The sequence below is a fragment of the Mustelus asterias genome, chromosome 2, assembly GCF_964213995.1.
Source record: "Mustelus asterias chromosome 2, sMusAst1.hap1.1, whole genome shotgun sequence".
NCBI classification, from domain to species: domain Eukaryota; kingdom Metazoa; phylum Chordata; class Chondrichthyes; order Carcharhiniformes; family Triakidae; genus Mustelus; species Mustelus asterias.
Genome location: NC_135802.1, coordinates 123761633 through 123789297, shown reverse-complemented (window position 1 = coordinate 123789297; position 27665 = coordinate 123761633). Strand labels below are relative to the sequence as shown.

At 46.0% G+C, this 27665-nt stretch overlaps 1 protein-coding gene across 1 annotated transcript in view; it reads left to right on the top strand.

Annotated features, from left to right (window-relative positions):
* phactr1 (phosphatase and actin regulator 1) overlaps positions 1 to 27665 on the top strand; it is a 550549-nt gene that overhangs the window by 500370 nt on the left and 22514 nt on the right. The window contains exon 10 of the mRNA XM_078200644.1: positions 19948 to 20088. Within this exon, the coding sequence (XP_078056770.1) occupies positions 19948 to 20088 (141 nt within the window). The remainder of the gene's footprint in view (positions 1 to 19947; positions 20089 to 27665) is intronic.

Below are 27665 nucleotides of genomic sequence, written 5' to 3'. Positions count from 1 at the left end.
TTCATGCACAGGTTCGAACAAGACTTCTTCACCGCACAGGGCCTTCAACTGATGGTATACACTAGATACATCGATGACATTTTCTTCCTTTGGACTCATGGTGAACAATCACTGAAACAACTATATGATGACATCAACAAGTTCCATCCTACTATCAGACTCACCATGGACTACTCTCCGGAATCGGTTGCATTCTTGGACACACGCATCTCCATTAAGGACGGTCACCTCAGCACATCACTATACCGCAAGCCCACGGATAACCTCACGATGCTCCACTTCTTCAGCTTCCACCCTAAACACGTTAAAGAAGCCATCCCCTACGGACAAGCCCTCCGTATACACAGGATCTGCTTGGATGAGGAGGATCGCAACAGACACCTCCAGACGCTGAAAGATGCCCTCATAAGAACAGGATATGGTGCTCGACTCATCGATCGACAGTTCCGACGCGCCACAGCGAAAAACCGCAGCGACCTCCTCAGATGACAAACACGGGACACGGTGGACAGAGTACCCTTCGTCGTCCAGTACTTCCCCGGAGCGGAGAAGCTACGGCATGTCCTCCGGAGCCTTTAACATGTCATTGATGAAGAGGAACATCTCGCCAAGGCCAACGCCCCCCCCCCCTCCCCCGCCCCCCAACTTCTTGTCTTCAAACAACCGCACAACCTCAAACAGACCATTGTCCGCAGCAAACTACCCAGCCTTCAGGAGAACAGTGACCACAACACCACACAACGCTGCCACAGCAACCTCTGCAAGACGTGCAGGATCATCGACACAGATGCCATCATCTCACGTGAGAACACCATCCACCAGGTACACGGTACATACTCTTGCAACTCGGCCAACGTTGTCTACCTGATACGCTGCAGGAAAGGATGTCCCGAGGCATGGTACATTGGGGAAACCATGCAGACGCTGCGACAACGGCTGAATGAACACTGCTCGACAATCACCAGGCAAGACTGTTCTCTTCCTGTTGGGGAGCACTTCAGCGGTCACGGACATTCGGCCTCTGATATTCGGGTAAGCGTTCTCCAAGGCGGCCTTCACGACACACAACGGCGCAGAGTCGCTGAGCAGAAACTGATAGCCAAGTTCCGGACACATGAGGACAGCCTCAACCGGGATATTGGGTTCATGTCATAAGAACATAAGAAATAGGAGCAGGAGTAGTCCATCTAGCCCCTCGAGTCTGCCCCGCCATTCAACAAGATCATGGCTGATCTGAAGTGGATCAGTTCCACTTACCCGCCTGATCCCAATAACCCCTAATTCCCTTACCGATCAGGAATCCATCTATCCGTGATTTAAACATGTTCAATGAGGTAGCCTCCACCACTTCAGTGGGCAGAGAATTCCAGAGATTCACCACCCTCTGAGAGAAGAAGTTCCTCCTCAACTCTGTCCTAAACTGACCCCCCTTTATTTTGAGGCTGTGCCCTCTAGTTCTAGCTTCCTTTCTAAGTGGAAAGAATATCTCCACCTCTACCCTATCCAGCCCCTTCATTATCTTATAGGTCTCTATCAGATCCCCCCTCAGCCTTCTAAATTCCAATGAGTACAAACCCAATCTGCTCAGTCTCCCCTCATATTCAACACCCCTCATCTCTGGTATCAACCTGGTGAACCTTTTCTGCACTCCCTCCAAGGCCAATATATCCTTTGGGAAATAAGGGGACCAATACTGCACACAGTATTCCAGCTGCGGCCTCACCAATGCCCTGTACAGACGCAGCAATACATCTCTGCGTTTATATTCTCTCCCCCTTGCGATATAGGCCAACATCCCATTTGCCTTCTTGATCACCTGTTGCACCTGCAGACTGGGTTTTTGCGTCTCATGCACAAGGACCCCCAGGTCCCTTTGCACAGTAGCATGTTGTAATTTTTTTCCATTTAGACAATAATCCAATTTGCTATTATTTCCTCCAAAGTGAATAACCTCGCATTTGTCAACGTTATACTCCATCTGCCAGATCCTCGCCCACTCACTCAGCCTGTCCAAATCTCTCTGCAGACCTTCTACGCCCTCCACACGATTCACTTTTCCACTTATCTTTGTGTCGTCTGCAAACTTTGTTACCCTACACTCAGTCCCCTCCTCCAGATCATCTATATAAATGGTAAATAGTTGAGGCCCCAGTACTGATCCCGGCACGCCACTAGTTACCATCCGCCAACCAGAAAAGCACCCATTTATTCCAACTCTCCGCTTCCTGTCGGATAGCCAATCCCCAATCCACGCTAACACCCTACCCCCAACTCCATGTGACTCTATCTTCTTCAGCAACCTTTTGTGAGGCACCATATCAAATGCCTTTTGGAAATCCAAAACATCGCATCCACCGGTTCCCCTCCGTCAACCGCACTCGTGACATCTTCATAAAAATCCAACAAGTTCGTCAAGCACGACTTTCCCCTCATGAATCCATGCTGCGTCTGCTTAATCGAACCATTCTTATCCAGATGGCCTGCTATTTCTTCTTTAATGATGGATTCCGGCATTTTCCCAACTACAGACGTTAAGCTAACCGGCCTGTAGTTACCCGCCTTTTGTCTATTTCCTTTTTTAAACAGCGGCGTAACATTAGCCGTTTTCCAATCCGCCGGCACTGTCACACTATCTGTAATCCCCACAGCTTGCCTGGACCTGCAGAGTCTCACTGGCTGTCCTGTCTGGAGACAATACACATTTCTTTAATCTGTCTTAATGCTCCCTCCACTCACATTGTTTGTATCTTAAAGACTTGATTAGCTGTAAGTATTCGCATTCCAACCATTATTCTGTAAATTGAGTTTGTGTCTTTATATGCCCTGTTTGTGAACAGAATTCCCACTCACCTGAAGAAGGGGCTTAAGGCTCCGAAAGCTTGTGGCTTTTGCTACCAAATAAACCTGTTGGACTTTAACCTGGTGTTTTTAAATTTCTCCCAGGCTGTGAACACAGGTTTTGTTCAGTGCTGGCAGCAGCCGTTTTCAAGGCCAGTAACAAAGCCTGCTCTGGGGCAGACTCCCTGCTCCTGAGATGGTCCAGGTGTTTCCTGGACTTTCACCCTGTCAGACACTTGGCCCTGGTTTTTCCATTGTGATCCCAGGGAGCCAACTGGGACCATCACTGAAGTTCTTCACGTAAACCTGATCACTCACTCCGTTCTCTCCGTTTATGTGGAGTCTGAAATTTATTTTCTGGTCCTCTTGCCTAGACTCTACCCTCCTCGCCAGATTTGGAAAGAGTAGGCTTAATCTTGTACAAAACCGACATACCATTAGCAGTTCAGCTGGAGTGATTCCTGTCATTGTATGCGGCGTGGCTCTGGAATCAAATAAAAAATGTCAGTTTAGCCTCCATAGATGCTGCTGGTTGTTTCTTCATACCAGTTTTAAAGGTTTGCACTGCTTGTTCCATCAGTCCATTCGACAATGGGTGGTAAGATGCTGTTTTGATAGGTTTGATGCCATTAGAAAACATTGGAACTCTCTACGAGTGAAGGCGTGTTGTTGTCGGACACCAAGGCCTCTGGACCCCGTGCAAAGAGATACTCTGTCGTAGCTTCTTGATAGTGGAATGGGAAGTAATTGAGCTCATGCAGTGTATATTTAACTTTTTGAACATGCATTTACCAAGATCAAAAACATGGAGCCCATAAAAGGTCGTGCAAAGTCCTCGTGCACCCATGACCTGCCTAGCCACTCCTATGGGTGAAAAGAGGCTGAGGGGGGAAGTTTCTGGTTCTTTTGGCATAAGTTACACTGCCTTATCAGGTCCATGATGTCTGAGTCAAGACCAGGCCACTATACATATTATAGTATACATAGTATAGTGTCCTGGTCACTGGACAGTATTTTCATTTTTGATATTCCGGGGTACATCAAAAGATATGGGATGCCGTCCTGGATGAGTGCCAACTACTCGGAACTGCTGGAGATTCATACCATCCTCAACACTAAGCGCATCCTTCTTAGTGATATAAGGCTTCATTTTTTTTCTGAGGACTGCCCTCAGAATCCACCATTTAGGATCATATGCTTTATTTTGGATCAGGTTGGATCTCTTTGTGTCCTGGTGCTAATTTGTTTTATGGACACTGGTAAAAATTCAAAGTCATTGCGACTTCCTCCAATGCTGGGAAATAAGCCAGACTTCTAGACAGGGGAAGTTGGCTCAACACTTGGCATTGGCTATTCGGGTTCCAAGTTGATCCTCTAAAATACAGAAAATGCTGGAAAATCTCAGCAAGTCTGACAGCATCTGTGGAGAGAACAGAGCCGACATCAGAGCTGAGAGACAAGAGATTCAGCAGAGATTTATACTATGAGGGTGGTGGGGGGCTAAGTGGGATGTAAATGAGGATTCAGAAGGCTGAGAAGGTGCTAAAAAGTGTCCATTAAGTGATCAGAATGTGTGAATGGCGGAACAGAGGTACAGATTGTTAAGGGACTGCCTGAGGAATGTGGCCCTGAAAGTGGGAAAATGGAGGTGAGAAAGAGGGATGATAAAGTTGATGAATAGGATGAAACAAAAAGGAAATAAAATAAATGGAAATGAGGTGAAGGTGGAGGAGAGAGTTCATGCTCTGAAGTAAATGTTCGGTCCAGAAGGCTGTAAAGTGCAAAATCAGAAGATGAGGTGCTTTTTCTCCAATTTGCGCAAACCCCACCCGCACCCCCACCCCCACCCCGCCCCAAAGCATAAATCTCCACTGCTTCTCTTTGCTCTTAGCTCTGATGAAGGGTCAGCTCGACTTGAAATGTTGGCTCTAATCTTTCCCCACAGATGTTGCCAGACGTGCTGAGATTTTCCAGCATTTTCTGTTTTTGTTTCAGATTCCAGCAACCGCAATATTTTGTTTTTGATCCTCTAGAACCCAATGCTGTATCCGGGCAGAGGCAATAGGGGGAAGGCCTTTTCCTTCTTACAACCTCTAGAGCTCTAGTAAAGGTTTATGGTCAATCATTATTAAAGCGTTTGCCATAGATGTACTGATGGAACATTTTGCTCCAAAAATGACTGCCAATTCCTCTTTCTCGATTTGCTAGTACCTTTGCTTGGCATCTGAGAGGGTATGTTATAGATCTTTCTGTTCTATCTTTCCAATGATGCAAAAGTACTGGTTCGATCCCATAAGCAGAAGCATCACACATCAAGGGGTGTTCCTTCTTTAATTCAAGATGGGCCAATAAATTGGATGACAGCCAAATAAAGGCCTCAGCCTGAGGACCCTCTCAAGACCATCTTTGATACTTCCATAGCACGGTGTGCAAGAAAGTCAGTAAGGTGCCCAAATTCGGGATGAATTTCCCATAGTAGTTGACTGATCCTAGAAAGGATTTCAGCTTTAATATTTTTTAGAGTTTGTGCCTCCTTAATGGTCTTTACTTTGTCATCTACTGGATGTAAACTTTTCACATCCACCTGATGACCCAAGTAGGTCACTTCACTTGCCTGGAGGACACATCTTTAGGTGCACCCCAAGCTCTCAAAAATCGCCTCAAGACCTTTTCCAGATTCGCCAAGTGTCCTTGTTCTGAAGACCCTGCATCATTAAAATATACCACTGGATAACCCCTGGTATATTTTCTCCATCATCCATTGGAATATGGCACATGCCAATGAGACCCAAAAGGACACATAAGTTCTTATAAGCCCTTTTGCATATTGATTGTAACCTCTGGGATGCCTCATCCAGTTTGATTTGAAGATAAGTATTGCTCATATCCAACTTAACGATCAGCTAGCCACCTGTTAACTTGGCATATAAGTCCTCGATCCTGAGCATGGGGTATCTATTCAATTCAGAGATCCAATTGACATTTAATTTATAAGCTTCACATGATTAACCATGGGCGGCACCCATTGTTCTTATCCTTAAACCAGATAAGTCCCCTCAAGACCTCTTCCAGATTCGCCAAGTGTTCTTGTTCTGAAGACCCTGTGACCAGGGCATCATTAAAATATAACCTCTGGTATAATTTCTCCATCATCTTATCTGGTTTAAGTGTAAGGGATTGAGGAAAATTTGTGGGGAAGACAGTTACCAGTGTTCTTTGTCCCTGGTGGGCTTCAGTGTCCTGTTTGCCGGGTGGGTGCTGTGAACAGGATGCTGTTGGTTGAGTGATGTGGGCTGGGCCAATGGGATTGCTCTGGGGGCGGGAGAAAAAAAAAAGGGCGCCAGGAAGTGAAGAGTGCAGAGAGAGAGGCAGAGCTGGAGAGGCAGAGAGAGAGCTTTTTCCAGGCAGGGAGAATTCGGTTTGGAGGGAGAGGCAGCCAGGCGTTCCCCTGCCTGTTCTTTTCATTACTGCCAAGGAGGACAGCATTCAGCGCACTCGACCTATGTTGCTGCACGGATAGCTCGCGGCACCTCTGCCTCCTGCGGCATCATCTTCCACACGTGTCTCTCTCCTGGACTGTGTGTGGGTGTCGTGAGTAACTGGTGGGGACTCTACAGTCCAACCGGATCAGTATCTACGAATGTGTTACAGAGGATGAGTTTCCCCATATGTGCACCAACGGCTATAGATCAGAGCTCACTGTTTTATGTCTGTTAATGATATGTGTTATTAAATTTATTTTTGATATTCCGATTACAGTACGGACATTTATGGGTAAACAGGGAATTAGCCAAATCAACATCAACCGCTAGGAATTCGGGATCCTGTTGATTGAATATTAAAATAGTAGCCCCATATAGTGGTCAGCAGGGGGTTACATAAGGATTTATCTGGTTTAAGGATAAGAACAATGGGTGCCGCCCACGCTGTGAAATGCACTGATTTTATAATGCCGAGATCTTCCAGACATCTGAGTTTGGTCCCCTAGTGGGGAGTCTTGCTCAATAATATTTCAGCACAGCATCTGGGTCAACATAAATTTTAGCTTAGGCCTCTCTTATTTTTCCAAGTCTTTCCTGAAAAACTTTGGGTGTCTGCTCATGATTTCATATTAGCCCTCCCACACGTAGCTGGAAGATCTCAAGCCAGTTTAAGAACAAAGAAAATTACAGCACAGGAACAGGCCCTTCGGCACCCCAAGCCTGCACTGACCATGCTGCCCGTCTGAACTACAAAGAACAATACACCACAGGAACAGGCCCTTCAGCCCTCCAAGCCTGCGCCGCTCATGTGCCCAACTAGACCATTCGTTTGTATCCCTCTATTCCCAGTCTGTTCATGTGGCTATCTAGATAAGTCTTAAATGATCCCAGCGTGTCCGCCTCAATCACCTTGCTTGGCAGTGCATTCCAGGCCCCCATCACCCTCTGTGTAAAATACATCCCCCTGACATCTGTGTTGAACCTTGCCCCCCTCACCTTGAACCTGTGACCCCTTGTGTTCGTCACCTCTGACCTGGGAAAAAGCTTCCCACTGTTCACCCTATCTATGCCCTTCATAATTTTATACACCTCTATTAAGTCGCCCCTCATCCTCCGTCTTTCCAGGGAGAACATCCCCAGTTTACCCAATCTCTCCTCATAGCTACGACCCTCCATACCAGGCAGCATCCTGGTAAACCTTTTCTGTACTCTCTCCAAAGCCTCCACGTCCTTCTGGTAGTGTGGCAACCAGAACTGGACACAGTATTCCAAATGTGGCCTAACCAACGTTCTGTACAGCCGCAACATCATATGCTAACTTTTATATTCTATGCCCCGTCCAATAAAGGCAAGCATGCCATATGCTTCTTGACCACCCTCTCCACCTGTGCTGCCACCTTTAAGGATCTGTGGACTTGTACACCCAGGTCCCTCCGTGTGTCTATACTCCTGATGGTTCTGCCATTTATTGTATAGCTCCCCCTTACATTAGATCTACCGAAATGCATCACTTCGCATTTATCTGAATTAAATTCCATCTGCCATTTCTCCGCCCAATGTTCCAGCCTATCTATATCCTGCTGTATTCTCTGACAATTTTCATCACTATCCGCAACTCCAGCAATCTTTGTGTCGTCTGCAAATTTACTGATCACACCAGCTACATCTTCCTCCAAATCTTTATATATATCACAAACAGCAGAGGTCCCAGTACAGAGCCCTGCGGAACACCACTAGTCACAGACCTCCAACCGGAAAAAGACCCCTCCACTGCTACCCTCTGTCTTCTATGGCTAAGTAAGAAGTCTCACAACACCAGGTTAAAGTCCAACAGGTTTATTTGGTAGCAAACACCATAAGCTTTCGGAGCTTGCTGCTCCTTCGTCAGATGGAGTGGTCTCTGTTCTCCAACAGTGCACAGACACAGAAATCAAGTTACAGAATACTAATTAGAATGCAAATCTCTTAAGACCAGCCAGGTCTTAAAAGGTACAGATAATGTGGTTGGAGGGAACATTAAACACAGGTTAAAGAGATGTGTATTGTCTCCAGACAGAACAGCTGGTGAGATTATGCAAGTTCATGTTCATGTTATGCAAGTATTGGGTTCATGTCACACTATTTGTAACTCCCACAGTTGCGTGGACCTGCAGAGTTTCACTGGCTGTCTTGTCTGGAGACAATACACATCTTTTTAGCCTGTCTTGATGCTCTCTCCACTCCCATTGTTTTGTTTCTTAAAGACTGGATTAGTTGTAAGTATTCGCATTCCAACCATTATTCATGTAAATTGAGTCTGTGTCTTTATAAGTTCTGTTTGTGAACAGAATTCCCACTCACCTGAAGAAGGGGCTTAGAGCCTCGAAAGCTTGTGTGGCTTTTGCTACCAAATAAACCTGTTGGACTTTAACCTGGTGTTGTTAAACTTCTTACTGTGTTTACCCCAGTCCAACGCCGGCATCTCCACATCGAGATTATGCAAGACCAGGGGCGAGCTGTGGGGGTTACTGATAATGTGACATAAATCCAACATTCCGGTTTAGGCCGTCCTCATGGGTGCGGAACTTGGCTATCAGTTTCTGCTCAGCGACTCTGCGCTGTCGTGTGTCGTGAAGGCCGCCTTGGAGAACGCTTACCTGAAGATCCAAGGCTGAATGCCCGTGACTGCTGAAGTGCCCCCAACAGGAAGAGAACAGTCTTGCCTGGTGATTGTCGAGCGGTGTTCATTCATCCGTTGTCGTAGCGTCTGCATGGTTTCCCCAATGTACCATGCCTCGGGACATCCTTTCCTGCAGCGTATCAGGTAGACAACGTTGGCCGAGTTGCAAGAGTATGTACCGTGTACCTGGTAGATGGTGTTCTCACGTGAGATGATGGCATCCGTGTCGATGAGTCGAGCGCCATATCCTGTTCTTATGAGGGCATCTTTCAGCGTCTGGAGGTGTCTGTTGCGATCCTCCTCATCCGAGCAGATCCTGTGTATTCGGAGGGCTTGTCCGTAGGGGATGGCTTCTTTTACGTGTTTAGGGTGGAAGCTGGAGAAGTGGAGCATCATGAGGTTATCCTCATAAGAACCGTCATAAGAACAGGATATGGCGCTCGACTCATCGATCAACAGTTCCGACGCGCCACAGCGAAAAACCGCACCGACCTCCTCAGAAGACAAACACGGGACACCGTGGACAGAGTACCCTTCGTCGTCCAGTACTTCCCCGGAGTGGAGAAGCTACGGCATCTCCTCCGGAGCCTTCAACATGTCATTGATGAAGACGAACATCTCGCCAAGGCCATCCCCACACCCCCACTTCTTGCCTTCAAACAACCACGCAACCTCAAACAGACCATTGTCCGCAGCAAACTACCCAGCCTTCAGGAGAACAGTGACCATGACACCACACAACCCTGCCACAGCAACCTCTGCAAGACGTGCCGGATCATCGACACGGATGCCATCATCTCACGTGAGAACACCATCTACCAGGTACACGGTACATACTCTTGCAACCCTCGGCCAACGTTGTCTACCTGATACGCTGCAGGAAAGGATGTCCCGAGGCATGGTACATTGGGGAAACCATGCAGACGCTACGACAACGGATGAATGAACACCGCTCGACAATCACCAGGCAAGACTGTTCTCTTCCTGTGGGGGAGCACTTCAGCAGTCATGGACATTCAGCCTTGGATCTTCAGGTAAGCGTTCTCCAAGGCGGCCTTCACGACGCACGACAGCGCAGAGTCGCTGAGCAGAAACTGATAGCCAAGTTCCGCACCCATGAGGACGGCCTAAACCGGGATGTTGGATTTATGTCACATTATCAGTAACCCCCACAGCTCGCCCCTGGTCTTGCATAATCTCACCAGCTGTTCTGTCTGGAGACAATACACATCTCTTTAACCTGTGTTTAATGTTCCCTCCAACCACATTATCTGTACCTTTTAAGACCTGGCTGGTCTTAAGAGATTTGCATTCTAATTAGTATTCTGTAACTTGATTTCTGTGTCTGTGCACTGTTGGAGAACAGAGACCACTCCATCTGACGAAGGAGCAGCGCTCCGAAAGCTTATGGTGTTTGCTCCCAAATAAACCTGTTGGACTTTAACCTGGTGTTGTGAGACTTCTTACTGTGCTTACCCCAGTCCAACGCCGGCATCTCCACATCATGACTTCTGTGGCTAAGCCAGTTCTCCACCCATCTAGCTAGCTCACCTTTTATCCCGTGAGATTTAACCTTTTGCATCAGCCTGCCATGAGGGACCTTGTCAAACGCTTTACTAAAATCCATATAGACGACATCCACGGCCCTTCCCTCGTCAATTGTTTTTGTCACGTCCTCAAAAAACTCAACCAAATTTGTGAGGCATGACCTCCCTCATACAAAACCATGCTGTCTATCGCTAATGAGATTATTCAGTTCTAAATGCGCATATATTCTATCTCTAAGAATCTTCTCCAACAATTTCCACGGACGTCAAGCTCGCCGGCCTATAATTACCCGGGTAATTACCCGGGTAACTAAAACCCCCTGCCCTTCTGATGGCCATATCACTCTATTCCCATCCTATTCATGTATTTGTTCAGATGCCCCTTAAAACTCACTATCGTATCTGCTTCCACTACCACCTCCGGCAGCAAGTTCCAGGGATCCTCTGTGTAAAAAAAACTTGCCTCGTACATCTCCTTTAAACCTTGCCCCTCACACCTTAAACCTAGTAATTGACTCTTCCACCCCGGGAAAAAGCTATCCAGCCTGTCCGTGCCCCTCATAGTCTTGTAGACCTCTATCAGGTCACCCTTCTATCCGTCGTTCCAGTGAGAACAAACCAAGTTTCTCCAACCTCCCCTCATAGCTAACACCCTCCATGTCAAGCAACATCCTGGTAAATCTTTGCTGTACCCTCTCCGAAGCCTCCACGTCCTTCTGGTGTGGCGATCAGAATTGAACACTATATTCCAAGTGCGGCCTAACTAAAGCTGCAACATGACTTGCCAATTTTTAAACTCAATGCCCCTGCCAATGAAGGCAAGCATGCCGTATGCCTTCTCCACCTGCGTTGCCACTTTCAGTGACCTGTGTACCTGTTCACCTAGATCCCTCTGCCTATCAATACTCTTAAGGGTTCTGCCATTTTCTGTCTATCTCCTATCTTTATTAGACCTTCCAAAATGCATAACCTCACATTTGGCTGGATTAAACTCCATAGAAATCATAGAAACCCTACAGCACAGAAAGTGCCATCTGTCATCTCTCCGCCCAAGTCTCCAACCGATCTATATCCAGCTGTATCCTCTGATGGTCCTCATCACTATCTGCAACTCCACCAATCTTAGTGTCATCTGCAAACTTACTAATCAAACCAGTTACATTTTCCTCCAAATCATTTATATAAATTACAAACAGCAAAGGTCCCAGCACTGATCCCTGAGGAACGCCACTTGTCACAGCCCTCCATTCAGAAACGCATCCTTCCACTGCTACCCTCTGTTTCCATGACAGAGCTAGGTCTGATTCCATCTTGCCAGCTCACCTCTGATCCCATGCAACTTCACCTTCTGCACCAGTCTGCCATGAGGGACCTTGAAAAAGGCCTTACTGAAGTCCATGTAGACAACATCCACTGCCCTGCCCATCAATCATCTTCGTCACTTCCTCGGAAAACTCAGCACGACCTCCCTTTCACAAAACCATGTTGCCTCTCGCTAACACATCCACTTACTTCCAAGTGGGAGTAAATCCTGTCTCGAAGAATCCTCTCCAATAATTTCCCTACCACTGGCTCACTGGCCTGTAATTACCTGGCTTATCCTTGCTACCCTTCTTAAACAAAGCAACAATATTGGCTATTCTCCAATCGTCTGGGACCTCCCTTGTAGTGAGGATACAATTGCCCCAGCAATTTCCTCCCTTGCCTCTCTCAGTATTCTGGAGTATGTCACATCAAGCCCTGAGGACTTGTCTACCTTAATCATTGAATCATATAATCCTACAGTGCAGAGGGAGGCCATTCAGCCTGATTAAGTCTGCATTGACCACAATTCCATCCAGGCTCTATCCCCATAGCCTATCCCCATTTACCCTAGATAGTCACCCTGACACTAAGGTGCAATTTAGCATGGCCAATCCACCTAACCCGCACATCTTTGGACTGTGGGAGGAAACCGGAGCACCCGGAGGAAACCCACGTAGCCACAGGGAGAATGTGCAAACTCCACACAGACAGTGACCCAAGCCGGGAATCGAACCCGGGTCCCTGGCGCTGTGAAGCAACCACTGTGCCACCGTACCGCCCCTAATGTTTCTCAAGAACCCCAATACCACCTCCTTTTTGATCTCAACATGACTCAAGCTATCTACACACCCTTTCCCAGACTCATCATCCACCAAGTCCTTCTCTTTGGTGAATACTGATGCAAAGTACTCATTTAATACCTCGTCCATCTCCTCAGGCTCCACGCATAGATTCCCTCCCCTGTCCTTGAGTGGGCCAACCCTCTCCCTGGCTACCCTCTTGCTAAAAAACAAAGAACAAAGAACAGTACAGCACAGGAAACAGGCCCTTCGGCCCTTCAAGCCTGTGCCGCTCCTTGGTCCAACTAGACCAATCGTTTGTATCCCTCCATTCCCAGGCTGCTCATGTGACTATCCAGGTAAGTCTTAAACGATGTCAGCGTGCCTGCCTCCACCACCCTACTTGACAGTGCATTCCAGGCCCCCACCACCCTCTGTGTAAAAAACATCCCTCTGATATCTGAGTTATACTTCGCCCCTCTCACCTTGAGCCCGTGACCCCTCGTGATCGTCACCTCCGACCTGGGAAAAAGCTTCCCACTGTTCACCCTATCTATACCCTTCATAATCTTGTACACCTCTATTAGATCTCCCCTCATTCTCCGTCTTTCCAAGGAGAACAACCCCAGTCTACCCAATCTCTCCTCATAGCTAAGACCCTCCATACCAGGCAACATCCTGGTAAACCTTCTCTGCACTCTCTCTAACGCCTCCACGTCCTTCTGGTAGTGCGGCGACCAGAACTGGACGCAGTACTCCAAATGTGGCCTAACCAGCGTTCTATACAGCTGCATCATCAGACTCCAGCTTTTATACTCTATACCCCGTCCTATAAAGGCAAGCATACCATATGCCTTCTTCACCACCTTCTCCACCTGTGTTGCCACCTTCAAGGATTTGTGGACTTGCACACCTAGGTCCCTCTGTGTTTCTATACTCCTGATGACTCTGCCATTTATTGTATAACTCCTCCCTACATTATTTCTTCCAAAATGCATCACTTCGCATTTATCCAGATTAAACTCCATCTGCCACCTCTCCGCCCAATTTTCCAGCCTATTTATATCCTGCTGTATTGCCCGACAATGCTCTTCGCTATCCACAAGTCCAGCCAAGATCTTCCCCCAACCTTGGGATTTTTCTTAATTCTGCTGGCCGATGACTTTTTGTGACCCCTTACTCCTTGCTTAAGTTTCTTTCTACTTTCCTTGTATTCCTCACTTGCTTCGTGTGTTCCTAGCCTTGACAAATGCATCCTTTTTCTCTTTGACCAGGCTCACAATATCTCTCATTATCCGAGGTTCCCGAAACTTGCCATACTTATCCATCATCCTTACAGGAATGTGCCAGTCCTGAATTCCTATCAACTTACACTTGAAAGCCTCCCACATGCCAGATGTTGATTTGCCCTTATACATCTTCCCCCAATTTAGATTCTTCAGTTCCTGCCTAATATTGTTGTAATTAGCCTTCCCCCAATTTAGCACCTTCACTTGAGGACTACGCTTATCTTTATCCATCAGTACCTTAAAGCTTACTGAATTGTGGTCACTGTTCCCAAACTGCTCCCCTGAAACGTCGACCACCTGGCCGGGTTCATTCTCCAGTACCAGGTCCAGTACAGCCTGTTCCCCAGTTGGACTATTTACAGAAGCCCTCCTGGATGCTCCTTACAAGCTCTGCCCTATTCATGCCCCTTGCACTAAGTGAATCCCAGTCAATATAGGGGAAGTTAAAATCTCCCACCACAACAACCCTGTTACTTTTACACCTTGCCAAAATGCCTACATATCTGTTCCTCTATCTCCCGCTGGCTGTTGGGCGGCCTATAGTAAACCCCCAACATTATGACTACACCTTTCCTATTCCTGAGCTCTACCCATATTGCCTCGCTGTATGAGCCCTCCGAGATGTCCTCCCGCAGTACAGCTGTGATATTCTCCTGAGCAGAAACTGATAGCCAAGTTCCGCACACACAAGGACAGCCTCAACCGGGATATTGGGTTCATGTCACACTATCTGTAACCCCCACAGTTGCGTGGACCTGCAGAGTTTCACTGGCTGTCTTGTCTGGAGACAATACACATCTTTTTAGCCTGTCTTGATGCTCTCTCCACTCCCATTGTTTTGTTTCTTAAAGACTGGATTAGTTGTAAGTATTCGCATTCCAACCATTATTCATGTAAATTGAGTCTGTGTCTTTATAAGTTCTGTTTGTGAACAGAATTCCCACTCACCTGAAGAAGGGGCTTAGAGCCTCGAAAGCTTGTGTGGCTTTTGCTACCAAATAAACCTGTTGGACTTTAACCTGGTGTTGTTAAACTTCTTACTATATTCTCCTTAACCAGTAGTGTTTTACATCCCCCTCTATCCCGCCTGAAACATCTGTATCCTGGAATGTTAAGCTGCCAATCCTGTCCTTCCTTTAACCTAGTCTCTGTAATAGCAACAATATAGTTCCAAGAATTAATCCAAGCTCTAATTTCATCTGCCTTAACTGTGACACTTCTCCCATTGAAACAAATGCACTTCAGTCCACCAGACCCTCTTTGATCAGCAACCACACCCTGCCTGCTCTTTCTCGGAGTCTTACTGGCCCGACTCTCTAATTCCCCTTCAGTTAATTCACCTTTGCTTTGGTTCCCATCCCCCTAGGAATAGGTGGTTCCCACCCCCCTGCCAAACTAGTTTAAATTCTCCCGTGTGAGACTGGCAAACCTCCCAGCTATTTATGTCCTTCCAGTTTAGATACAACCCATCCTTCCAGCACAGGTCCCACCTGCTCCGGAAGAGATCCCAACGGTCTAGATATCTGAATTATTTAAGAAAATTTATTAAACTCTTACCTTCACTTTTACCTTCTCACAGTGGCCTTTTTGTTTGGTTAGAGGAGGATGTATTGTTTCGGGCTTACTGCTCCTTGACACCAGATCTTCCGCTTCCCACTTCTTAGTAGATGTTGCTGGGCTGACTTCTTCCAGAATGCACCATTTAGCCTGATGTGTTGGAGCCAATCTCTCCCCATTCAGCTTGGTTCTTGCCCCCGCACAACAATGAATCAGGAGTTGAGCTGATTGTTGTCTGCTGTCCACTGGGGTCACGTGACTTTGGGGTGGAAACAGGGAAGGGTGGTAACAGACACATGGCTGAGCGGTGTAGTTGGAAAAAGGATGACTACAACAATAATTTAACAACAATAATGATAACATTGGCTTTGAAATGGCTATTCTGGCTGAGAGTTAAGCATGCTGGGACTTTTGGTCAACTTATAATTAAAACCAGATACAGGTCAGTAGTGCCCCTAATTCTTAATGGTCTTCCCATGTAGGTTAGTTTGCCTTTGTGTGCTGTAAATTCCAAAATTGAACACCAGTTTGAAGATGGCCATATTTATGCTCCTCGATAACAGAAACTGCCGCTCGCACATCTACCTTTATTTTCAACAAGTGTCCATTTACCAGCAGTTCCACTATTATAGGGGCAACTTTCCCCCGTCTACCCTCTGTCATGTGCTGGGTGCACCTTGCCCCCATCTCCATTGTTATTTGGTTTTTAATTTAAACACCTTCCAAGCATTCCAGTTTAATGGGACAAACAGGGACAGGAGTCTTAATTAATTGAACAATCTCACTTTATTTAACGCTTTAGCTTAAACAGTTGCAACCCTTTCCATGAAAAGATCAGCCATGATCTTATTGAGCAGACTCGAGATGCCAAATGGCCTACTCCTGCTCCTAGTTCTTATGTTCTTATGAACTGAACATGGAATCATAGAAACCCTACAGTGTAGAAAGAGGCCATTCGGCCCATCGAGTCTACACCGACCACAATCCCACCCAGGCCCTACCCCCATATCCCTCCATATTTACCCGCTAATCCCTCTAACCTACCCATCTCAAGACACTAAGGGGCAATTTGAGCACAGCCAATCAACCTGACCCGCACATCTTTTGGACTGTGGGAGGAAACCGGAGCACCCGGAGGAAACCCACGCAGACACGAGGAGAATGTGCAAACTCCACACAGACAGTGACCCAAGCCCGGAATCGAACCCAGGTTCCTGGAGCTGTGAAGCAGCAGTGCTAACCACTGTGCTACCGTGCCGCCCCGCACTGTGCTACCGTGCCGCCCATCAACTTTAACTGAACATTGGGGCGGCACGGTAGCACAGTGATTAGCACTGCTGCTTCACAGCTCCAGGGACCTGGGTTCGATTCCCGGCTCGGGTCACTGTCTGTGTGGAGTTTGCACATTCTCCTCGTGTCTGCGTGGGTTTCCTCCGGGTGCTCCGGTTTCCTCCCACAGTCCAAAGATGTGCAGGTTAGGTTGATTGGCCATGCTAAAAAAATTGCCCCTTAGTGTCCTGGGATGCGTAGATTAGAGGGATTAGCGGGTAAAATATGTAGGGATATGGGGGTAGGGCCTGGCTGGGATTGTGGTCGGTGCAGACTCGATGGGCCGAATGGCCTCTTTCTGTACTGTAGGGTTTCTATGATTTCTATGATTAATTTTAACTGAGCGTTAATGTTAAGATTCTCTGTCATCCACCCAATTGTGTGACCAGAAACAAATCACACAGCTCAAATAGCCAATGAAATTATTTGTAAATGATGCCATTATGCTTCGTTCAAATGGCATGTCCCTCACATAACGGCAATAAAATTTGGTGCCACCGTGTCTACTTGGAAGTAAACAACTTCCCATATTTGGTTACAGTTTCAGACCAGTTTCCAGGACAGATCCTTGACTCAGAGTAACATTATGACCTGTATCTGGTTTTAATTATAAGTTGACCAAAAGTCCCAGCATGCTTAACTCTCAGCCAGAATAACCATTTCAAAGCCAATATTACCACTATTGTTGTTAAATTATTGTTGTAGTCATTCTTTCTCTAACGACACTGCTCAGCCATGTGTCTGTTACCACCCTTCCCTGTTTCCACCCCAAAGTCATGTGCTGAGTGCAATCTTCCCCTGTCTCCCCCCATCATGTGACTTAGTTTGCACCCTTCCATCTTCTCCCCACCCCATCCAGTCAGGTGTCTGTGTGAACCCTTCCGACATCTCTCCCTTCCCAGCCACTCATGTGCCTATATGCATCCTTCCCCCATCTCCCCAAAATCATGTCTGTGAGCACCCTTCCCCAGTCTCTGTCACTCATGTGTTTGTGTATACCTTTCCCCTGTCAACCCCCAGTCACATTCTGTGTGCACATTGCAGCCAACTCCACCCCCTCCAGTCATGTGCTTGTGTGTACTTTTCCCATGTCTGTCAGTCATGTGCACCCTTCACCAGTCTCTTCCCCCCCCCCCGAACATGTGTCTGTGTGCATCCTTCTCCCTCCTGCGCCGTCATGTGTGCATCCTTCCCCATTCTCCCTCCCAGTCATATATCTGTGTGTCCCCTTCCCCATTCCCCGCCCCAGTCATATGCCTGTGTGCACCCTTCCACTGTCTCCCCCGCCCAGTCAAATGTTGTATGCACGCTTCCCACATCTCCGTGCCCAGTCATATGTCTCTGAGCACCCCTCCCCGCTTCCTCCAATCATGTGCCTGTGTGCATCCTTCCCCTGTCTCCCCTCCCAGTCATGTCCAAATTGGCACGATTCCTATTTGACACTTCATGCAACAACAGGAATTGCCTCAGTGGAACTGTTAATGGGATGGCGGCTTCCCATTGAATCACGACAGTGCAGAAGGAGGCCATTCAGCTCATTATGTCTGCATCAACCCTCCAAAAGAGCACTCTATCTAGGCCCACACCCATGCCTAATCCCCCTAACCCCGCGCATTGATCGGTCCACCTAACCTTCACATCTTTAGACTGTGGAAGTAAACTGGAGCACCCGAAGGAAACCCATGCAGACACAGGGAGAATGTGCAAACTCCACACAGGCTGAAATCAAACCCAGGTCCCTGGCGTTTTGAGGCTGCAGTGCTAACCATCTTCAACAAGACTGAGCCTACTGCTCCCATCTGACGAGGAGGGTGGAGTCCCAACAAGAAAACCATGTTCATGTAAGGAACTTCAGAGGTGGTCCCAGCTGGGTCCCTGAGATCATTATGGAGAAAATGGGGCCAGTGTTTTACAAAGTAAAAGTCCAGGGCAAAAGATAACACCTGGACCACTTCAAGAGCAGAGAATCCGTCCCAGAGCAGACCTTGTTACTGGTCATGGAGGAGGCTACCACCAATGTCGGACAACAACTCGAAGCTGACCCCATGCCTGCCCTTCCGGATAACGAGGACAGGACTCTGAAATGGAAACAGAGGCAGCTGAAGCAGAACTCAAGAAGAAATTCACATCAGTGGCTTTGCGACACTCTTTGCAGAAAAGAAGAGCTCCAGTTTAGTTCACACAACCAGATCTGGTCCCGCCTTCGACTGACCTCAGACATCGCCAAGCTTTAGAAAGGACCTTCTCACGGCAGGTGCATCATAGAATCCCTTCAGTGCAGAAAGAGGTCAGACAAAACCTGCACTGACCTTCCAAAAGAGCACTTTACCTAGCCCAAATCCACGTAGACCAATTCACCTAGCCCACACATCTTTGGACCGGAGCACCCAGAGGAAATCCACGCAGACACAGGGAGAATATGCGAACTCCACTCCACAGTCAGTCATCTCAGGACAGACTCAAACCTGGGTCCCCAGCACTGTGAGGAAGCAGTGCTACCCACCATGCCATTGTGCTGCTTGGGTACTAGGGGAGAAATGGAGTTAAGTGGGGACGGATGTTAAGGTGAAGATGAAGGACATGGGTGACCATCAATATATCTCACCATGGACTTTCTGGAGTATGAACTCCCCTTTTGAGTGAGCGGGCAGTGGAGGCCAAAACCTGTTGCCTCAACCCATTATTCTGGAGGTCATTGGGCTTGAAATTATGTATTACAGCCAATGATGCTGCTCTTTTCCATTCTGTGAATAAAGGGTTATGGTGATGGAAGACTATGGTTGGTGAGATTATTACAACAGTAAATATAGAATAATGAAGGGGCTGATGATGCAACTGATTGTGGCTTTGCTTTGTGTTGTCTTAGCAGACTTATAGAAAATCATGGATTTCCTCAAAATCATCGTAGCTAATGTACTTGAATTTTTGACTTGTGTGGTTGGCAAATGATGTTCTTAGCCAGTGAATCACATTTAATGTGTAGAAATCCCTACCTTGAAATGTGACCTGACGAACCATATTTTGGTAAGATTATTTACCTGCAGATAACCGTATACTGGTGGAAGTGACTACACTTTGTGTATGTAATAGTAATGAAAAATATTGCAAATTGGTTACTAACATTGTTTTATAAATCTTTAATATCGATTTGTTTTTCTCTAGCTTAGCCAAAGGCCCACCGTGGAGGAGTTGAGGGAAAGAAAAATCCTTATCCGTTTCAGTGACTATGTGGAAGTGGCTGAGGCCCAGGATTATGATAGACGTGCAGATAAGCCATGGACAAGGCTAACAGCTGCTGACAAAGTAAGATATCAGAGGCAAATGTTCAGAAAAATAGAAATTGCACAAGTATTGACAATTATTTTTTAATCAGTTGGATATTTGGCATGCACAAAAATTCATCACCAAAATAAACTATTGAGAAATTAACACAAATAAATTCATTTTAACTCCTGTGAAGTATGTACTCACTTTCTTTAATGAGAAACATCATTTACCTAAGGGCTTTAAGCAACATTGGCAGAACGGAGTGTTACCATTCCTGCTGATATTACTGGATGGTCAGGTCCCAGAATGGAACCCTGGCACAACAGATTGTAACTTTTCTTTTTTGTTTAGAGGCATGGATGAACAGAGTCGCAGGACTCCCAGTTAACTTTTAACAAAAGAATAAAACATTTATTTAACAATTATAATACACGAATCCTTCACCACCCGCCTATACCTTTACACATCTACATAGATTTGTAAAGAGAACACCAGTTACAGAATTTTGTACTCTAATGTTCTCAGCAAGTACACAACGAATAGGCAAAATGTGGTCAGAGAACACCACACTCTGAAACCAAGTGACAGATACTACCCAAAACAATTTCTGTGGATTTCACACCAGATCTCCCCTAGCTGCAAGTTGCACTGTGAACCAACTAGTTTCACTGGAACTCCCGAAGAATACACTTTGAAATCTTTTCCCACAAAAGGCTTTGTCTCAAATGCCTTCACCAAGAATCCACATCCAGGATTTCAATCTCTCCTTTCAGTATTCCTCAGTCCTGGATTGCCATGTGCATTCAAGCTTCCACAGAATCTCTCATGTACCCACAATGCCAACAGAACAACACTGCTGAATTAAGGTTCTTTTTTATTACTTCAAATGTCTGGCTCCTGTGAACAGTCTTGGATTACCGGGTTCCAACTGTAAACAAAGAACAGTACAGCACAGGAAGCAGGCCCTTCGGCCCTCCAAGCCTGTGCCACTCATTGGTCCAACTAGACCATTCGTTTGTATCCCTCCATTCCTAGACTGCTCATGTGACTATCCAGGTACGTCTTAAACGATGCCAGCGTGTCTGCCTCCACCACCCTACTTGACAGCGCATTGCAAGCCCCCACCACTCTCTGTGTAAAAAACGTCCCTCTGATATCTGAGTTATACCTCGCCCCTCTCACCTTGAGCCCATGACCCCTCGTGATCGTCACCTCCAACCTAGGAAAAAGCTTCCCACTGTTCACCCTATCTATACCCTTCATAGTTTTGTACACCTCTATTAGGTCTCCCCTCTTTCCAGGGAGAACAAGCCCAGTTTACCCAATCTCTCCTCATAGCTAAGACCAGGCAACATCCTGGTAAATCTTCTCTGCACTCTCTCTAAAGCCTCCACGTCCTACTGGTAGTGCGGCGACCAGAACTGGATGCAGTACTCCAAATGTGGCCTAACCAGCGTTCTATACAGCTGCAACATCAGACTCCAGCTTTTATACTCTATACCCCATCCTATAAAGGCAAGCATACCATATGCCTTCTTCACCACCTGTGCTGCCACCTTCAAGGATTTGTGGACTTGCACACCTAGGTCCCTCTGTGTTTTTATACTCTTGATGGCTCTGCCATTTATTGTATAACTCTCCCCTACATTAGTTCTTCCAAAATGCATCACTTCGCATTTATCTGGATTAAATTCCATCTGCCATTTCTCCGCCCAATTTTCCAGCCTGTCTATATCCTGATATATTGTCCGACAATGTTCATCGCTATCCGCAAGTCCAGCCATCTTCGTGTCATCCGCAAACTTGCTGATAACACCAGTTACACCTTCTTCCAAATCATTTATATATATCACAAATAGCAGAGGTCCCAGTACAGAGCCCTGCGGAACACCACTGGTCACAGACCTCCAGCCGGAAAAAGACCCTTCGACTGCTCCCCTCTGTCTCCTGTGGCCAAGCCAGTTTTCTACCCATCTAGCCACCTCTCCTTGTATCCCATGAGCCTTAACCTTAACCAACCTGCCATGAGGGACTTTGTCAAATGCCTTACTGAAATCCATATAGACGACATCCACGGCCCTTCCTTCGTCAACCGTTTTTGTCACTTCCTCAAAAAACTCCACCAAATTTGTAAGGCACGACCTCCATCTTACAAAACCATGCTGTCTGTCACTAATTAGATTGTTCTGTTCTAAATGCGCATGCATCCTGTCTCTAAGAATCCTCTCCAACAACTTTCCTACCACAGACGTCAAGCTCACTGGCCTATAATTACCCGGGTTATCCCTGCTACCCTTCTTAAATAACGGTAACACATTCGCTATCCTCCAATCCTCAGGGACCTCACCTTTACATAGAAAGACTTGTCCTCCTTTTCAAAGTGCGCCTCTGGTTGATAAGCAATAGCTTAGGTATTTGTTTACCTCTATAACTGTTTTTATGTCATAAACTGTTGATTGGGTGGCAACAGCTGCTGGATTACCAGCCATGGTTCACTGTCTGACAGGATTGCTGTTTTCCGTGTCCAATTTAAAGTTTGTGAGATAGCTGTTAACTGAAATGTCTGCATTTGAATAAGAAAATCCTGGCAATGAAAGGATTGTCCTTCAATGACCATAACCTTTGAGCTAGGTTTGACCTTTAATGGAAAAAAAAAATTCTTTGATTTCCATTGAGTCAAGAATGCTAGGGCACTCGATCAGATGTCACTCTTTCCTCACCTTTGCATATTCTTACGGAAAGAAGAAAACAGAATCACAGAATTGTTACAGCACAGAAGAACCACTCTTGTGAAAAATGTACTTCTTGCATCACATTTACTTTTGCAAATTGTTTTAAATCTGTGCCAGCCCTCTCATGATTTTGAACACCTCTATCAAATCTCCTCTCAGCCTTCTCTCTCGCCAAGGTGAACAATTCCAACCTCTCCTCGTAACTGAAGTTTCTCATCCCTGGAATGATTGTTGTAAACCTCTTCTGCACTCTCTCCAATGTATTCATATTCTTCCTAAAGTATGGTGCACAGAACTGTACCAATATTCCAGCTGAGGTCCAATTAGTATCTTGTATAAATTTAGCATAACCTATGCGTCTATTCATAAAGCCCAGAATGCATATGCTTTATTAACTGTTCTCTCCACCTGTCCTGCTACTTTCAATGATCTATGCACATATAAACTCAGGTCCCACTATTTCTACACCCCGTTAAGAATTGTACTCCATTTTTGATATTGTCTCTCCATGTTATTCCTACCAAAATGCAACATCAGACACACTTTTCCACATTTTCTCTTTTCCTATTTTTTCTTAACTGCTTATTCCCAGGAACATTTAACACCCAGTCCTGCCTTTCCTTGAGCCAGGTCTCTTTTATAGCCACAACATAATATTTCCACAAGCAATCTGCACCTGTAACTCCCCAGTCTTATTTATTATACTCTGTGAATTCACATAGAAACACAGTTACCCTGATTTAGACATCATGGCTGGAATTTTACCGGCTCGCAGAACAGCATTCTCCGTTGGCTTCGGGTGGGATCTTACGAGCCTCAGGCAGGCGTGCCGATAAAATTCCGGCCCATTACTTTCTCCCTTACTCCGACTCCACCTATTAACTTATTCTCTTTACTAATCCTATTTGTCTCTCCAAGTATATTGCGAACCCTGGTATTCCTCTTGGTTCCCACACCCTTGCAGAGTTAGTCTAAAGCCGTCCCAACAGCATTAGCAAAATGCCCCACAAGGAATTTTCTCCCAGTACTGGTCAGGTGCAACCTATCCAGCTTTGTACAAATACCATCTTCCCCAGAGCCAGTCCCAGTGTCCCAGTAATCTGATACTTGGGAACACCACGATCTGAAAACTCCCCTCCAAGGCACTCACCAACCTGATTTGGAAATATATTGCTTTTTCTTCACTGTTTCTGGATCAAAATCCTGGAATTCTCTCCCTAACGGCATTGTAGGTGGTACCTGCACCTCACCACCACCTTCTGAAGGTTAACTAGGAAAGGGCAATAAATGCTAGTCTAGCCAGTGACATCCATGAACTGTAAGTGAATAAAAAAAACTATTGCTGTTCATTTCTTCTTCCCCGCTGCACAGACGAGCCATCTCATGATGCCACAAACTGGGGGGTAGGTACAGGGGAAATGTTAGGGGGAAGTTTTTCACACAGAGGGTGGTGGGCAAGTGGAATCGGCTGCCGTCAGTGGTGGTGGAGGCAAACTCAATAGGGTCTTTTAAGAGACTCCTGGATGAGTACATGGGACTTAATAGGTTGGAGGGTTAGAGGTAGGCCTAAAAGGTAGGGATATGTTTGGCACAACTTGTGGGGCCGAAGGGCTGTTTTGTGCTGTAGTTTTCTATGTTTCTATGTAAACCTGGTTCTGACTGCATTTCTCTGAGGAACCAGCACTCTCACCAGCTTCCAAAACAGAAAACTGATTTGTGAGCAGTACCCTGGGGACTCCTGTACAACCTGCCTGGTTCTCTGGACTGCTTGGTCGTCACCCATTTCCTTTCTGCCTCCAGGCTCCTGAGGTGTGGTGTGACCACCTCCCTGAATCCACGTACCTCGCAAATGCGCCACAGTGACTCCAGCCACTGTTCAAGCTTTGAAACTTATGTTTTTCAAGTTTCTGCAGCTGGTAGCACTTCTGGACTCAACTGAGCTGTCCTGCCATGTCTTAGCTTTACTTCCCTTATGTTGACATTATTTTACTTTGAATTACTGATGTTACTTTATCATACTGACTCTGAGTTTCCCTTATCCCTGGTGTTTCTCACTTAAATAGCAACTTCTTTAAAAAAAGACACTTTTCCAATTTACAGCTATTTAAAGACAGCAGTTTCTTATCAACAAATGAATTTACGGTTTTAAGTCATGTTGCTACTTGTTTTTTCCTACTCTCCTTTCGAATTCCTACTCTCCTTTCGAATTCAGCGTAAGATGTACAATCCGCTTTCTCTCCGAGTCCCAGGTAACTGGAACATGTTTGCTCTGCTCTGGAGCCCTAGACTGAATTAAATTGGATTTGCCTGCTTTGGTTACTGCCTCCAAATTCTCTTTCTGACTGCTTTTCATGTCGCCAAGGATTCCTGGCAGGCAGTCTATTTTCTGCAGCAGTCTCTGCCGACAAGGTCGTAAGATTTGGTGAGATCTATGAGGGCAATGTAGACTGGGCTGCACTGTTCATGGCACTTCTTCTGTAACTGTCAAAGGGAGAAAATCATGTCAAATGTTGATCTGCCAGTTCTGAAGCCACACTGAGATTCAGGGGAGCTGCATGATTCCAGGGTATGCATCCCTGGGGCAACATGGGCAAAGACTTTCCCCACAGTACTTAACAAGAAGATGTCTTGGTACTTGTTGCATTTACTACAATCCCTTTCATTCCTGCAGCAAATTGTGAAGCCACTTTACCAGCCAGTTCCATCAACATTGCAATTTCTACTGCTGTCTTTAAAGTCAACACATGTTCAGAAAGCAATCTTCTTTGGATAGCCTAATTTTGAAGACCACAACTAAAGGGATCTCAAAGAGTATCTTCTAATGATTCACCAAACTCACAATGTTGTGCCAGCCTTTTTAAGGTTGCCACAAACTGAGAAATGCTTTTCATCTTCCACTTGATTCCTTCGCTGGAACCTGAAACATTCCATGATGATCAGTGGCTTTGGAGAGTAATACTCTTCAAGGACCTTTGTAAGCCATCATAAGTTTTGATTTGTGACTATGCTGGATGGACCAAGCACCAGAGCAAATTGAGGGTTTTACTTCCTATTGAACTGAGAAAAGCTGATATGGACAATTCATCTGCAATTTTATTCACTTGTACAAAGCATTGAAAATGCTCTGCAAAGGAATTCCATGATTCATTTTCTTCATTGGAAAGTCCCATGGATCCTAATTCACTCGAGCATTTCTCTTGCAGGCACTAGCAACTTAAGGCTGCTCAGTATGTATATTTTTTTAAACTGTCTTTCCAGTGCTCCCCTTTTTACTCTCGAGATTGTTGACTTGATGATTTTTTTCAAATGACCTCTGTTCCGTAGCAAGTATCCCCTCTTTTCAAATGTATCAGAAAATGCCTGGAATGTCACCTTTCTCTGATAGTTTTTTCTTACCTAGCTTCCAGAATCTTTAATTCTGTTTTTGATTTTCCCAGCCTTCTAATACTTGAAGTATGAGGACCCATGGTATATTTTTTTCCTACCTAGGATCTTTTCTCAATGTTCTCAATGAAACGAAATCTCAACTCATCGTCAATTTCCTTTTCATAATGTCCTAACTGTGTTTGGTGGTATGGGTTTTACTCAAAAAGAAAAACAAATTGTTTGCACACGGAGATTCAAAGTAACACACAACAGGTTTATTGAAAGGGATTCAGAACAAAAATTGAAACAGTAGCCTGCGAAACACCCCAATGACATCACCATCAAATCATGTGGTCTGCTCTTAAAGTAATCATGTATATACTGGTTAAGGAGAATATCACAGTTGTACTGCGGGAGGACACTTCGGAGGGCTCATACAGCGAGGCAATATGGTTAGAGCTCAGGAATAGGAAGGGTATAGTCACAATGTTGGGGCCCAACTGCTAGAGGAACAGATATGTAGGCAGATTTTGGCAAGGTGTTTAAAGGAACAGGGTTGTTGTGGTGGGAGATTTTAACTTCCCCTATATTGATTGGGACTCACTTAGTGCTAGGGGCATGGATGGGGCAGACTTTGTAAGGAGCATCCAGGAGGACTTCTTGAAATAGTAGATAGTCCAACTGGGGAAGGGGCCATACTGGACCTGGTATTGGAGAATAAGCCCGGCCAGGTGTTTGACGTTTCAGTAGGGGAGCAGTTCGGGGACAGTGACCACAATTCAGTAAGCTTTAAGGTACTGATGGATAAAGATAAGTGTAGTCCTCAAGTAAAGGTGCTAAATTGGGGGATGGCTAATTACAACAATATTAGGTAGGAACTGAAGAATGTAGATTGGGGGCAGATGTTTGAGGGCAAATCAACATCTGGCATGTGGGAGGCTTTCAAGTGAAAGATGATAGGAATTCAGGATCAGCACCTTCCTGGAAGGATGAAGGGTAAGTATGGCAAGTTTGGGGAACTTTGGATAACAAGAGATATTGTGAGCCTAGTCAAAGAGAAAAAGGAAGCATTTGTCAAGGCTAGGAGGCTGGGAACACACAAAGCAAGTGTGGAATACAAGGAAAGTAGAAAGAAACTTAAGCAAGGAGTAAGGAGGGCTAAAAGGAGTCACAAAAAGTCATTGGCCAGAAGGATTAAGGAAAATCCCAAGGCTTTTTAAAGAGCAAGAGGGCAGCCAGGGAGAAGGTTGGCCCAGTCAAGGACAGGGGAGGGAATCTATGCATGGAGCCAGAGGAAATGGGCGAGGTATTAAATGAGTACTTTACGTCAGTATTCACCAAAGAGAAGGACTTGGTGGATGATGAGTCTGGGAAAGGGCGTGTAGATAGTTTGAGTCATGTTGAGATCAAAAAGAAGGAGGTATTGGGGTTCTTGAGAAACATTAAGGGAGACAAGTCCCCAGGGCTTGATGGGATATACCCCAGAATACTGAGAGAAGCAAGGGAGGAAATTGC